Source organism: Petaurus breviceps, unplaced genomic scaffold (assembly GCF_028583685.1).
Source record: "Petaurus breviceps papuanus isolate PSGF00001 unplaced genomic scaffold, PetGlider_PUasm1.0 38, whole genome shotgun sequence".
NCBI classification, from domain to species: Eukaryota; Metazoa; Chordata; class Mammalia; order Diprotodontia; family Petauridae; genus Petaurus; species Petaurus breviceps.
Genome location: NW_027186304.1, coordinates 22,943,438 through 22,959,694, shown reverse-complemented (window position 1 = coordinate 22,959,694; position 16,257 = coordinate 22,943,438). Strand labels below are relative to the sequence as shown.

The window sequence follows — 16,257 nt, the reverse complement described above, 5'->3', positions numbered from 1 at the left end:
AAATGTTGCTTTATAAACTTTTAAATAGAGATACCATTGTAGATCCCCTAATTCTTTCTTCACTAGGCATTCTAGTATCTTAGATTAGGTGTGACTGTCTTTGTGTATTTCACTTTGTGGGAGGTGTCCTTCAGGATGTTTTCTTAAACTAGTACTTGTTAATTTACTAGTCCATATTTTACTTTTTGTATTAATAGCCTCCAAAAAAAGACCTTGCTGTTTAATTAAGGACAAATGGAATTTTGGTTCCCGAAATTTTCAACTTAGAAGCTGATTCCAAAAGCCTTTTCCTCAATTCGACATTTTCTACTAGACATGTACTGCCAGAGCCTTCAGCTGCTGCTGCTGCTTTTTTTTTTTTTTTTAATTTTTTTTTGCCCAAAGTTACACAGCTAGTAAGTGTGTCAGGTCAGATTTGAACTCAGGTCCTCTTGACTCCAGGGCTGGTGCTCTATTCACTGCTCCACTTAGCCGCCCCACAACTGCTTCTTATATGTAGATATGTAGATCATTGCTAAAACTCTATTTCTTTTTGATTTGATAAGCATGTCACTTAATCTCATCAGTCCCGATTCCTCACTGTAAAATGATGGGTTTGGGTAAAATGATTTCTAAAATTTGTTGTGTCAGCTCTAGAACAAGATCTTGCAATAACCATTTCTCTTCTTGTCATTGATTAGAATGACATAAGCATATTGGTATTATCTAAAGTAAACATCTATATAAAGCAGAAATATTTTTTTTTTTGGGAAAAAAAAAAGTAGTGAAGCAAATTATTAATGCCTGACCTCTTTAGCATGGTACAGAGAAAAGAATCCAGAATTTAGAATCAGGGAACCTATTTCTGACTCTTTTACTCACTCTCTGCCTTTTTGATATTATCCAAGTTACATTTGGGCCCCCCTCGTGGGCCTCACCTTTCTCATCTCTAAAATGAGAAAATTGAACCAGATGTCTTCTGAAGATCCATTTAGCTGTGAATTATGATCCTGTGATCACATTCTCTATTTTTAATTGTTCCTAAGGTTAGTTTGCTGTACTCCTATTTTATATACTAGAGTCCTAAGTTTACTAGTGTTTGAGGGAGCAATTAAAAATAGTATTTTTTCAGAAAATCTATAAACTTACACAGAAAGGGAGATCTCACTTTGCATCTATAAGGAATAAGGTTCCAACCTACAACAAAATATTTACACAGTTCTCTGTCCCATGTACAGACCTGTCCATGTACTCTGGAGCAGTGGTTTCAGCTGTGTGACTTGAAACACTTCCAAGTGTGGCCCAAACTAGATTAAAATGTAATTGGGAAATATTTAACAAAATAAAACCATCCCCATTGTGTGCTCCTTAGCTTATTTAGTCAAGAGTAGGGAGGCACCTTAATAATAAGAGAGAGAGTTCTATTATCTGGGGCTTCTTGATACTTTTATAAACAACCTAAGACTTTTAAGACAATTTAAAAATTTTTAGTGGGAACATGCTAAGTTGACCCTATAGCCTATCAGATTTGGTAGATATTAGCTCATAGCCCCAGAGACTACATTCTTTTTTGTTGTCTTTTTTACTAAAAATCTTGGTTTGTAGGATTGGCTGAATCCTTAGTGTTATTTTAGCCCTAGAGTCTAAAAAGCAGGAATAAAGGCAGAGATGGCACTGTAGCAAAAGGTGCGTAGCACTTTATGTCTGCTTGTTTAAATTGAGTCCTAGAATTGTGGGAAAATTCAGCATACATATTCTGTTTAAACTTCATCATCATAATTCATATTTTTACTTCCTTGGAGCTTTAAAACATTTAATTTTAGATGCAAGGAAATATTGATTTTATTTGTAAAATTTTGGTAAGCAGACCAAATTTTTTTTGGGTGGGGGGTGGAGAGGATGCTGCAAATTTAATAACTCCTATAACGGTTTTCAGAAATATTATGTATGTATTGTATGTATTTTATATGAATTAAGAGAGAATTATTTAGGTTTTTAATGTGTAATAATTTATTTTTAGTGGAAAGAAGCAAAACCTGATGAACTGATGGATTCCAAATTGAGATGTGTATTTGAAATGCCCAATGAAAATGACAAATTGGTAAGTAGATAATATAATTAGTAACATCACCATCTTCTAAATATCCCAAGTAAGAGGATAAAATTCTCTGTTCTTTTCAAGTTGCTTTTGCTTATAACGTGTTTGTGTCTCATGGTTTCAGTATGAGAGAGAGAGAATATGAATGTGAGTGTTCTTATGGGTCCTTATGTAACGTACATAAATCAAATTTAAAAAAAAACTAGACACTTGCATAAATTTTTTAATATTGTATACATTAAAAGAAAAAGAAAACTCATTTTCAGTCATCTGTAGGCATATTCTATAAAAGAAAAAGTACTTTGAAGGGTTTGTTTAGGTTTATTATAGGATCACACTTTCCCTGAAGGGGCCACGCAAAAGAGAAGGAATATTTCTCAACTCTTTGAATGTAGTCATATGAATTATTGATTAATCAAAAAAGAAACAATTTGAGTGTATATGTGTTTGTGTGTGTAAGCTTATCTATACTTCCTCCAAAATAATGATGCATTTGTGTCCTAAAAGGAAAAATTAACTTTATGTGGATGAGCAGTTTAATAAAACAGTTGACTATTTTAGAAATTTCAATCATTTTAAGATAATTGTTGAAATTATTATCTGGCTTTAGGTATTAATACATAGCCTTAAAGTTAACATTTAATTTTGCAATGTAAAGCATGTAAAAAGAAATAGCTAGACAGTAAAGCTTGATTAATTTAGGCTGGTAGAGTTTAGAATGACATGGAAGTCTTTTAGCAGTGCTAATAAAGTAGGTAACCTCTCCCTTAGCTACGTAGCTTTGATTATTGGACAGATCTTCCTTATACTGAGCTGAAATCCCCTTGCTTATAGTTTTTCCATGTTCTAGTTCAGTTCTATTGAATAAGTGACTGTAAAATCTGTAGACAAGGTTAATTCTATTTGTTAAAAAAGGCAGTGACATCACATTATGGTAGCCTCTCTAATTGAAAGTATATGAAGAAGGAAATTGTTAAAAGAATTGTTAAATCTTGTTAGGTAAGAAAAGTAGAAACATTTTCAGAGATGCTGTAGCTGAATCTGTATGCTTTTCAGGGCTAGAAACAAATTCTTGATTTTTGTGGTCCCAAAGGAAAGATTAGAAAATGTACCTCCTTCTCTTTGCCAAATTGAGAGACTATGGCTGTGTAACATTGCTTATGTAATCAGATTCAGCTAATATATTGGTTATTTTTGCTGAACTCTTTCCCATTCTCTTATTTATTACAAGGGATAAGTCTCTGGGTAGAAGTATATATTTGGAAATTAAGATGGTATAAAAAAATCAATAATTTTGAAAGAACTTCTTGGTTTGGTGGCAAATAGCATGAATTCTGGACCTCTAGCACTGTTTTTCACCTCACATAATCAGTTGTCAGATCTTGCCATTTTTTGGTCATCTTTTTATTATCATCTACCTTTTATGGTCATCTCCCCCATCCTACCCCTTTTCTTCATTCACATAGTTACCGCCACTCTAGTTGAGGACTCCTCTCTTCTTGATTAAGCAAGAGCCCCTTAATTTATCTCACTCCTTCAAGTCTCCAGTCCATCATATATTACTGCCAAAGTAATTTTCCTTAAGTGTCAAGCTGACCATGTAATTCTCCTATTTAATCAACTCCAGAGACTTCCACTGGGCTCTAGGATACAATATGAACAATCCTAATTTAGCTTTTAAAGACCTTTCTAGCCTCCCTGTATATATATCTCCATCCTGTCATGTCTCTTCCCCTTCCCTCCCCTCCCACTCTAGCCAAATTGATCTTCCCTCTTTCATACATGACATTTCATTTCCAATGTTTGTACCTTTGCATTGGCTTTCCTGAATGCCTGGAATGCACCCTTTGCACCCCTTTCCCACCTCTGCCTCATAGTATCTCTTTTCCTTTAAGATGCAGCATCTTTTGCATTTCCATTAACTTTATGTTGTATGAATATGTGTGTATGTATTCACATACATGTACTTGTTTTTGCCATTAGAATATAAGCTTACTGCAAGTAAGAATTGTTTCATTCTTTGTACTTATATTCCTAGTACCTAGCACATTGAATTGGTGCTTGATAAATACATTGTGATTCAAAGAATGCCTGTTGCCAACATGCTATGTTAGTAGTCTACTTTTTTGTCATACTTTAGTTCCCCCTTCATTGGGTTCCTTAAGTCCAGCCATGCATTTTTTTTTTTCTGCCATGGAGACAAGGCTACATGCCCCTACCACTTCTTTCTGTATGCTTATCTCTATTTCAGTAAGTCCTATTTTCCCTCTTGGCACATTCCAGCCCAGTTCTAGATTTCCCTCAATCAGAGCACCGACTCCCTTAGAACTACTGCTCCCATCTATCCTTTACTTTTTTTTTTTCAAATATTTTTATTTGCTTACTTTAAGTGATACAGGTTTTCTCTGAGGAGACATCACGTTTCTGATATTCCTTATCAGTGGATGCCATTCATATTACTCCCATCAATTCAAGGATTTTATCAGAGTGGTTGATATGTGCCTTGATTTCCCATTTCCAGACTATTTTGCTACTAATAGATTTTTCTATAATATTATCCGTATTAAAATATATTTCCTTATTTTAAATGCATTCAGACCATTTATAACACCCTTTTCTCCTTTAATGTTGCTGTCAACTATTGATTTCTCAGTGACTTTTATACCTGGTTTATGATCTTTCTGTTTAATCCCTACCTTTGAGGTCTTCTATATTCATGTTGATAACCACCGGAATATGCTGACCACACAATTTCTTAACTTCTTTAACTCTGATGATTCTCTGCCACCCCACTTTAGACACATATACCAGGATGGCTGTACCTATGCCTTACTATATCTCAAAACTGCACTACCTATAAAATCAGAATTTTATTGACTATATATACTTTTTTCCTTTATCATGTCTTTGTTCTTTACCCTCATTAGTACCCCTATGCTTCTTGTTCATTTCTCTCATTCTGGCTTCACTTGTTTCCATAAGGAAGGCTGTTGAAGAACATGGGTTAACCAGGGAAAGGGTGAATCAGGATAGAGAGGGAACCAGAAAGCATCTCTCAAAGTTCATATGCTTAGGAATGGGACATTATAGTCATCTTCAAGTATTTAAAAGCCCATTCTAAGTAGAGATTAGAGTTGTTTTGCTTGTCCCCATATGACTAACATTAGGTGAGTTTTCAATGAGGTTCTTTCCAGCTCAGTATAAGAAAATATTTTTTAACAGTGAGTTCACCAAGAGTGCATAGGCTTTTAAAGTAACTAATTAGTACATCTTTGCTAGTCTACGAATATAAGACAGATGGGAATCTTGTAGAAATTTCCTCTGGTAACATTGATCTTTTAGATTCCTTCTAACTCTAGGATTCCATGTTTTTATGACCCCATGGTCTGCGGTGGCCCTAGAATTTCTGATTGCCTATCTCCTTCTTCAGTTATTCCTGACCCTGCCTGGGTGACTAGCTGACTTTTAAAAAACATTTTGTTTTGGTTAGTCTTGTTCACATTCCACTGAACATCATTGGAGAAAGCAATGAAATCCAGTTGATTTCACCTATTAGATTCAATGCTGCTCAGTAACTCTTATTACTCTCTTATTATCCTCATACTAGATGCTCTCTCTCTCTCTCTCTCCCTTCCCTTGACTTCAGAGATACCAAACTCTCCTTCCACTCTGTTCATTCTCTGTCTTTTTAGCTAGGTCCATGTCTTTTTTCCTCATCCCTTAGTACGAGTACTGCCCAAGGGACTGCCTTTCCCACTCTTTCCCTCAGTCCTCCCCCTTTCTTTTCATTATCTCTATTCTCTCCTTTAATCTCATTCATTCCCTTTGTGAATTTGTTCCTCCAACTGGATATCCTACTGGGATTTCTACACACGTCCAAGCTGATCTCATTATCAGCCTCTTAAACTTTTTTTTTTAAACTTTAGTCTTTCTGTGTGGCACCTCTATTCAACCGTTTTGCTATGTGTGAAATAGGGTTGTCTTTGAAAATAGGTTTTTTTTTTTTTTGAAAAACGCAGACACTGGGCTTATTTGAACCGATGTAATAAGTTTGTAGGTATGGTTGATGTAAAGTTATTCTTTGGAAATGTGTGAATAGACATTTTCCACTGAGACAAAACTAAAAGAGAATGGCCCTTCAGCAACATTAAGGAATTTAGGTTAAACTTTAGAAAGAACCTTATTATTGTGAGTTAGTGTTATACCAAATGATATTTTCTTTGATTTAAAAATTTACACAAATGCTTAATGGTAGACTGATGAGATTTTAATTTTTATTTCATAGCATATTGATGATAAATAGTTTTTATGACTTTTTCTTCTGGTAGAGTTACTTTTTTCCCCAGGGCCCGGGTGGGAGAGAGGTGAGTGAAGGCGGTCGTACGAAAGAACCTTGTAGATATGTGAGCATTTGGATCCTGCAGGAAAAAAGCTCATTATCTGTCTATGGTGGGTCACTGGTAAATGATAACTAGGAGGAAGGAAGTACTGAGTTATCTTCAATTACGCATTGAAATTTAGTCTAAAAGTTAATTCATGAATGAAGTTAAAAATGGAGTAAAAAGGGGCTGCTAGGTGGTGCAGTGAATAGAGCACCAGCCCTGGAGTCAGGAGGACCTGAGTTCAAATTTGGCTTCAGACACTTAACATAAAAAACTAGCCATGTGACCTTGGGCAACTCACTTAACCCCAATTGTCCTCCAAAAAGTGAAATAAAAATTAAGAAATGGAGTAAAAGGTTAGTCATTGGGGGTGGTTCTTTAAAACCATAAGAGGAGAAACTTGCATATAAATTTAGTAAACAAGGGTGATGCAACAGGAATATAATTTTAAGGGAATGATGGAGAAAACTTAAGATATATTTCCATGTCTTCTAAGTCATAGCTATTAGTGGATATCTTTGTGTTATTGCTTATCCATAAAACTTGTTTTTTTTTTAAAGTAGTTATATTACTGTTCTAAAGATTAATACTTTCTCTGTGGTTTAGTCACTCCCTTATATCATGCAAGAAAAATCTGATGCGTTTGATGCCAGTCTGAGAGTGTGTTTCCCATGCCACCTCAGGGTATATCTACACCAGGAACCGGTTTCAGTATTCCAGTCAGCAGCATCACCCCAGCTGCAACACCTGCCAATTATAGCCTGAAGACTGACCCCAGGGCATCACACAGTATGTTCAGACAGCAAAAGCCTAAGGTTTGTTACAGGGAGCTAACAGCTATAGGACTCTACTGGTGTTACTTAAGTTATTGTAGGTAATTGGAAGATAAGTTTTCAGAGTATACTTTGAAATGAAACAGGTACAGCCACATATTCCATTTCATCTTGTATTTACAGTAGAAGCTAATAAAACTATACAGTTTTAGAAACGTTCACTATATAAAAATAAACCAAAATATCTAAAACTTCTAACTCATTAACATAAAGCTTTACTGTTTACAAAGTGTTTTCCTTACAGTAATTTCTCTTCTAGTGCAAAGTAAGTAGTTTGTACAAATATGTGAATGTGAATATATATTCATAGAAAAAGCAAAATTTTATATTTTTATGAAGCTGATATGATGTTCTAAAATAAGATTTTAATTTCCTCTGGATTGTACCCCTGGCTCTGGTTGTTTTTCCCAGATTATTTTGAGTTCCATTTCTGGGTCAATTAGTAGGCTTTGCAGCATAGACATACACGGATTTAGAAGCTGGGAAATACACACAAAAGCTAATATACAAATGTGTTGTTTTTAATACCAATCAATAAATTCAGCATTTCATTTTCAACACATAAATCAAACATGAACCAAATAATACCAAGCGATACAAAGAAAATAGTAAAAAGTATGGTCTCTTTCTCAGCTTTTTTTAGGCAGTGTTCTTTAAGCAATGTGATAAGTACCATTATTAATATTTCTTACCTTGTGCTATATGGTGACTTGGTTGGTGTACGGTAACAAGGCTCACTTTATACAGCTCATCCAGTAACTCTACATTTCACTTTGGAGGTGTTCATTTGAACCTTTCAAAATTTGTTTGCATGTTAGAATAGCAGCTTATATTTGAGTTAGCAGTCAAAAAGAGGAAAGACGTAAGAGTTAGAACTGCAATGGGCCTTAAACGTACATCATCTAGTTGAATTCTCCTATTCTATAAGATAGGATAGTGAGAAGTGGCCTTCCCCAAAGCATATCTTTAGTGAGTAGCAGAGCCTGAATTTGAGCCCAGGCTTTTTAGCACCCAGGTCAGTGCTCTTTCCCTACTACACGTGTTATATGCTATACTATACTATCTACTGTTCTGTTCTTTAAAATCCTCCAGGTTTTTTAATAGAGCGTATGACTCTTCAGTTTGTTAGCCTTTCAATATGAGTTTACCAGTTCATTTCGGCCTATTTTTTCTCTCTTCTTATATTGAGGCATATACTCTTAAGTCATATGTTAAAATTTACAAAATATTATGTGCCTAAAATTAAATTAAGATATGATTAACATTCTATATCACATTCTGCTATGATGTGTATAGTATAATTCCCCTTTTTTGAAAATACCATTTGAATTTTTTCTCAATAGAATACCATTCAAATGGAAATACTGGCTTTAAAAAAGATTTTAAAAGGAACTACAGAAACACATAGTAAAATAATTATTTGATTTCTAGCAGCTCAGTTTTATGTCTTTTAAAAATCAACTAAAATGCATTTTGCACACTTTGTAATATCACTAATAGATTATAAATTTATATATAAATAGATATAAATGAACATAAAAACTGCTACCATTTTAAAAGCATTTCTCCCTTATTGCTTAAAACAATAACCTAAACAGAGTAGGTATTTAATAAATGAAAAAATGTCTTTTGTGTACTATTCAGGTTTCTAATTATCCTTGTCACTAGTTTAATCCTCTGTTGTTTATATGAAGACTAAAAAAATCTACTCAGTTTTCTTTTTCATTACCTTTTTGCTAACCTCTGTGGCACCACCTTAAATCTCACAAGGGCTTATGAGTCTGTTAAAATGTGTTTCTCCCTTTCTCTCATCTTGTCTTAATTTGTTCTACTTCAGAAATTCAAGCAGGCCCAAGTTTCACTTTAACTGTTATTTCCTTGGGATTCATTGCCCATTTCCATTAGTATGGAAAGAACTTTTGAATAGAATTATCTTGGTTCTTACTTTGTAAAAATGATAGTTTGCTGTACTATTTCTAAGACTTAAAATTTTCCTCCAGCATTAGAATTTTTGTCATCCTGTTTTTTTTAATGAGTACAAAATTATAGAGTACCCCTTCATAATGTTTGTTGGCAATTAAGATTTTTTTTTTATTAGGCTCTTACAGAATAAAATTTTTATAGTTGAACTACTGGTATGTAGTATTGTATAATCTCACTTGAACTAACTTAAAACATTTTTTTATGGCTAGTATGATTTGCAGATTTTGAGCTGGATATCCTTCATTTTATAGTACAATCTCTTCATTTTGAGGAAGAATTAGTTAAGTGATTTTTCAAATGTCACACAGGTAGTAATTTTCAGAAGATTTGAACCCAGGTCCTCTGAATCCAGTCAGTGCCTTTGCATCTGTTCCATGCAGTTGAGTTTCCCCATTGTAACATAGTTATATAATAAAATGATTATTTTAAGAACATGTATTATAGCATAGGCTTAATTCCTGAAAAATACTTAAATTGTAAAAAAAAGCAAGATTTTTAGTTAATATTAATAAGACTGTTACTGTCTGATTAATATGGAAGTGTGGCTAGTTGAGATTGTACTACAGACAAAGATGCTAGGTCCTTTGGTGTCTTAGGATGAATTGAGTAAGGAACTAATGTCAGAAGTTAGGATATGCCTAGAGATCTAGTTATACTTCTGGCTGGTGGTGTTTACCATATCATTAGTATTAAAGAGCCTGGTAGGTTAAAAAGCATGAACCACAGTCATTTAATACATCATTTTTTTTTTTTTTGGCTTTTTTGGGAGGGCAGTTGGGGTTAAGTGACTGACTTGCCCAAAGTCACACAGCTAGTAGTGACTTCCAGGGCCGGTGCTGTATGATATATTAATTCTGAGGTACACCTGAAATCATGTCCAACCCCTCATTTCATAGATGAGGGAATTTATGCTTAAAAAGGTCAAGTAACTAGTATAAATTTCATGTTGGTCAGAGCCCAAAACCCAGGTCTCCTAACTTTCATCATAGGTCTAGTATCTCTTTTCATTATAACATTGCCTTATGCAAGGCTGCTTTAATTTTGGCACTGCACATGTTATTAATGAGTGTTGAAAGAACTCTTTACTATCTTATAATGCCATTGGATTTGGAGTTAGAAGGTGATTCTAATCATTGTACTCTTCTAAAAATACATTTGTGACTTTGGCCTCATTTTACTGATTTGTCAAATGAGAAACTTAGACTAGATAATCTCTAAGGGTGATTTCAATTCTTAATTCTGGGATCCCTTTAATTTTCATTTTTCAGCCTGTTTTTTTGGCTTTATGTTGGTGGTAATTTTTATGCTCTCCCAAATTGCCTTTTTTATTTACATCCCCTATCTGACCCTAATTAACATAACTTTTCTTTCGTACCTTCTGAAAATTCTCTTAATTACAGTGTAATCCTGGGGAATGATATGGAAACCTTAAGGATAAGGAACCTCTACCCTCCAGAGCTTCATTTTAAGCTCCAGAATTGGGACAATTAAGAAACCAACCTTGTTGGGGCAGCTAGGTTGCGCAGTGAATAGAGCACCGGCCCTGGAGTCAGGAGGACCTGAGTTCAAATCTGGCCTCAGACACCTAACACAAAAACTAACTGTGCCACCTCGGGCAAGTCACTTAAACCCAATTGCCCTCCAAAAAAGCAAAACAAAACAAAAGAAAAGAAAACAAAGAAAGAACCTTCTCCTTCCTCTCCTGCCTCCATCTTCTTCCCTTTAGATACCAACTTATTTGAGAACACATTTTTTTAATTGACTTAGGACTTTTATTTCTTTGTGGCAGTGACCTTAAACACAAATTTTTATTTGGGGGCATAGGCATTATTTTTATTATTGATTCAGAAGTAATTTGAAATATTTCAGTTTGGATATTTGCTGAAAAAGCAAAACAGATGAAAATTTGTAACCTAAAAGGAATCTAATATATTTTAAAACTTTAAAATGTATTTGTAATATTTACAGATTGATATGGAACCTAGCAAAGCTCTTCCACTGAATGCATCTAAACAAGATGGACCCATGCCAAAACCGCATAGTGTTTCACTCAATGATACCGAAACAAGAAAACTAGTGGAAGAGTGTAAAAGACTTCAGGGAGAAATGATGAAGTTATCAGAAGAAAATCGACACCTGAGAGTGAGTTTTAGATTTTAAAATAAATTGTAATTTTATGAGTTAAAGTTAATTAAAATTAACTTTTTTAAAATTAATTAAAAGTTAAATAAAAAATATTTAAAGATTTACTGATTATTTTGATTTTGTTTTAGATTCTGTTATTTGTAATTTATAGACCATTTTATTGTAATCTTTTTCTCGAGGTTTCTAATGCATGCTTGATAACTTCTATTTAAGTCTGCAGTAAATTTAATATAATTTTTTAAATTCAAAACTTTTGACATTTTGAGTGCTTTTTTATAAGTTTTTGTAATTCTCATGATTCCATTAAGGATACAATAATCTCATAATTTGTTTTCATTTTCATGGCACACCTTCATAGTAGTCTTAGCAGTTTAAAATTGAGTACATCTTTGTATTAAGGAGATTTTTATTGGATCAAGGTTTCACGGAGGATCTCTAATTTTTATGAACTATTTATTAAGAATCTAAAATTAGCTATGAACTTATAGTCCTTATTATAATGGCCATTTGTAGAAGTAGGTGATTTTCAGCATTCTGTGCTATTGTTTTAGTCATTGTTCTGTGTTTCATTGGATTTAACAGGCATTTTTCATTTCAGGAATTCGTTGAATTAAGTTTAAAGTTTGATAATTATCTTTGCATTTTATAATTTAAAACATCAGAAAATTAAAGGCTAATTTACAAATGTAGAATTTGAAAGTAAGATCTTGAAGTTGTGTGTAAGCATTTGGACTAGATTGGTTCTGTGGCAGGTAGCTCATTCACTAATGTTTTTAGTGGAACAGATGTATTGAATGAATTCTTTTATCGCATACATATGTAAACTGATAACATAGAATTAGTTAAAAATAAAATAGTTTCTTATTAACGATGTGCAGGCAAATGAAATAAAAGAAGTTCTTGAGCATGTGAGGTAGTGTGCTATATTAGAAAGAGCTCTAGATCTGGAATCAGAACTGAGTTTGAGTCTCATCTTCTGTTTACCAGGTATTTGATCCTAGGCAAATCACTTAATATCTCAACTTCCTTCTGTAAACAGATTGGATGTCTTCCGATGCTTGAACAGCCCAGTTTCTGTTGAGTGTATCACCATCCTTCTAGTGACTTAGGTTCACAGCTTTTGAGTCCTCCTTGGCTGATGTTTCACGTACTTTCACTCCACATGTGTAGTCAGTTGCCAAGTGTCCTTGAGACTAACACCACTGTAACTTTGGCATTCATCCCTGTCCCTTTCTCTCTGCTTCCATAGCAGTTGCCTCCACCACCATTTTAGGCCCTGATATCCTTTCCCCTGAACTGTTTCAGTAGCCTCCTCATTGTTTTTCTTGCTTCAAGTCTCCCTTTTTTTTTTCTTTTTTTTTGGAGGGCAATTGGGGTTATGTGACTTGCCCATGGCCACATGGCTAGTTTTTGTGTAAAGTGTCTGAGGCCGGATCTGAACCCAGGTCCTCCTGACTCCAGGGCCAGTGCTCTATTCACTGCGCCACCTAGCCGCCTCCAACTCTACCTTTTTCAATATTTTCTCCACATCATTGCTTAGTTGAAACTCTGAAAAATACATCTTTGTAACTCCAGGCCCAGTGATCTCAACACTGTGTTATCTAGTATCTTGTTTGTGGTTATTTAAATTAGCATCACAATCCATTGCCAGTCACCACCCATCTTGATTTATTTTTTTATGTGGCTAATAATCAGGATTTAAAATCATTTTCAGAAATATTTTTGTAGTGACAGTGTTGGTTATAACTTTGCAGAGCAGCAGCTTTGAAAGATATGGATTATTTAGAAGCCTTAAATTCCAATAAAAAAAATTAGTCTTGGAGCGAGTAGGTGGCGCAGTGAGTAAAGCACAGGCCCTGGAGCCAGGAGGACCCCGAGGTCGGTTCCATCCTCAGACACTAAACCCTCCTCCCCCCACCCCCAACCCCCCCCAAAAAAAACTAGCCGTGTAACCTTGGGCAAGTTACTTAACCCCAATTACCTTCCAAAAGGCCAAAAAATCCCCCAAAATTAGTCTCCATTTGATAGTTACACTTTTTACAGTGCTGAGAAAGCCATCTCCAGACTTTTTATAGTTGTGAAAAGAAATAGAACAAAAGGGGAAAAAAACCACACAGAAAAAGAAAGTGAAATAGTATGCTTTAATCTTCATCTCTTTGGATGTGGATATTCTCCATCAGTAAGTCATTTGTGATTGTCTTGGATCATTGTGTTGCTGAGAAGAACTGAATCATTCATAGTTGATCATCACAGTGTTGCTTGTTACTATGTACAGTATTCTGGTTCTGTTAATTTCAATTAGCATCAGTTCATACAAGTCTTTGCAGGTTTTTCTGAAAATATGCTAAACAGCTTGTTTAGCCATTCCACAATTGATGAGAATTCCCTAAGTTTCCAATTTTTTTGCCACCACAAAAAGAGCTGTTATAAATATTTTTATACATTTATGTCCTTTTTCCTGTTTTATGATCTCTTTGGGATACAGACTTACTAGTGGTATTGCTGGATCAAAGGGTATGCACAGTTTGGTTACCCTTAGTTCCAAATTGCTCTCTAGAATGTTTGGATCAGTTGACACCTCTGCCAACAATGCTTTAGTGTGTCTCAATTTTCCCACATCCTCTCCAGCATTTATCATTTTACTTTTCTGTCATCTTACCCAATATGATAAGTGTGAGGTGGTACTTGAAAATTTCTTGTTTTCATTTCTCTAATCAAAAGTGATTTAGAGTACTTCTTCATATGAATATAGATAACTCTGATTCTTCATCTGAAAACTGCCTGTTCATTTCCTTTGACATTGCCTACCTTTCTTTATAACCTCAGTGAATCCTAATTTGTGTTACAAATGAGATTCAGACCTGGGGATGTGCTCAGTGACCTAAGAAGGAGAGGAATGAAATGAAATGGAAAAACATTTATTAAACACTATGTGAGAAGCACTATGTTAATAAATACTGAAGATACAAATAGAAAATCTAGACAGTCTCTGCTCTGAGATTGCTCATGTTCTAATTGGGGAAAATGACACATAGAGGAGGGTTCATAATCAATTCATAGGGATAATAATACCTACTCATGGGCTGTTGTGAAGAACAAGTTAGATAATGAGTGTAAAACTCTGTAACTATATAAAGAGCTACATAGATGTTAATTATTACATCATTTTTCTATTTTTTTCATAATAGCTACCATTTATGTAGCTCTTAGAGAAGTGTTCAGAGCAGTTTGCTTAACTGTTGAGTAATTTAGTAGGAGTTTAGGTGCATTCTTTTCTGGAATGGCTAAAGATTTTTGTTGCAATAAAGGTTGAAGGAAGTTAAAGGATTCTTGATATAATTCAGCTCAAAAGATACAGAGCTTTTCATTTCTCATATAGTCTGTAGTGCAAATTAAAGAAGATAATGCTGGGTAATTTATTATGTTTAGATTTCTGTTGACATAGAAATAACTTTATATAAGGAACTTTTGGGTGGTGGGTAGGCAATGTATTCATTTAATGGGACTTTGTTGATTATATGTGAGACATGACCTTTAAAAATTTATTTCAATTCCAGCTTGACTGAGGCTCAAGAAGTTTGTCAAAGGAATTTTTGATAGTTAAAGTTGAAAAACGTCTATTGTAGTAAAATATAAACCTTTTTGCACATCACCTTCACTTTCAAAAGTCTTTTGTTTGTAAGCATTTATACTTGTTAATTTATTACAACTTCAAATTACATTAAGACTCTTGGGACATCATGTATTTTCTCCTCCAGAGAGCCAACCTTATAATAGAGAAATAAAAAAAAGTTTTTTTAAAGAAAGCAGTTTAGCCAGAATTAAATTGATGTGTCAACTGAGTCTGACAGTATATGTATCTGTCTGTCTCTATATATTTCTGTCTTTCCTACCCCTGCCAATAAGACAATAAGAGGAGATAATTTTTTTAACTTTAATTTTAAAATTCTGAACTTAAAATACCAAAAAAGGGAGATTTCCACTTATTAAAACAGAACCTAAAGAGTCTTCCATACTGCTTGCTTCTTAATGAAATTATATAATAAATTGAACACATTTTAAAACTTGCAACCTTCTTGTCTATGTTTTCTTCTGTTATTTTCTGTGTGCTTTAAAAAAAAGTATTTCAGTGGCAGGAGGTATATTTTTTTCATTCTTTAAGATTAGGCTTGATTATTATAAATTCCATAATATTCAGTTTCATTGCTTCTGTTCTTTCACATTCATCATTTCTTACAGCATAATATTATTCTACTACATTCATATGCCATTAAATGCTTAGCCTTTCCCCGAATGATAGAAATTTTTGTTTCTAGTTCTTTTGCTATTAATAAAGGAACAGCAGTAATATTATACCTTAGTTCTTAGGAACCTTTCTTTATATCTTTTCTTTTTCTTTTTGGAGGGTAATTGGGGTTAAGTGACTTGCCCAAGGTCCCATGGCTAGTTTTTGTGTTAAGTGTCTGAGGCTGGATTTGAACTCAGGCCCTCCTGACTTTAGGGCTGGTGCTCTATTTACTGCGCCACCTAGATGTCCCTTTTCTTTATATCTTTGTTTTAAATTGACCTAAATTTCCAGCAGTTTGAGTCAAAGTATAAGTTCTTGACATAATTTTAGATTGTTTTCCAGAGTGCTTAGATCACTTTATGAACTCAGGCAATGTCCCTAACTGCCCCTGACTCCACAAACCTTTTTTAACAGTGGGTATTCCCCTTGTGTCATGTTTGCCAGTTTGCTGGTTTTGATATGAAGCCTCAAATGTTTTTTTGTGGCAATCTTGGTTGCTAATTTGACATTTTTCAATTTTTGGAATTTTTTCTTTGTTTTTTTTTTTTT

The 16,257-nt window shown here is 34.1% G+C and overlaps 1 protein-coding gene and 1 long non-coding RNA gene across 3 annotated transcripts in view; one reads left to right on the top strand and one right to left on the bottom strand.

The window, feature by feature from the left end:
- LOC138170373 (uncharacterized) overlaps positions 1-16,257 on the bottom strand; it is a 464,687-nt gene that overhangs the window by 219,699 nt on the left and 228,731 nt on the right. The gene's annotated exons all lie outside the window — the stretch shown is intronic.
- The window catches only part of VAPA (VAMP associated protein A), a 72,477-nt gene that overhangs the window by 53,973 nt on the left and 2,247 nt on the right, over positions 1-16,257 (top strand). Inside the window, exons 4-6 of one of the 2 annotated variants that reach the window (XM_069099634.1) lie at positions 2,000-2,080; positions 7,143-7,274; positions 11,244-11,417. In XM_069099634.1, coding sequence (XP_068955735.1) covers positions 2,000-2,080; positions 7,143-7,274; positions 11,244-11,417 — 387 coding nt within the window. The remainder of the gene's footprint in view (positions 1-1,999; positions 2,081-7,142; positions 7,275-11,243; positions 11,418-16,257) is intronic. The other variant, XM_069099635.1, reaches the window with a different exon arrangement.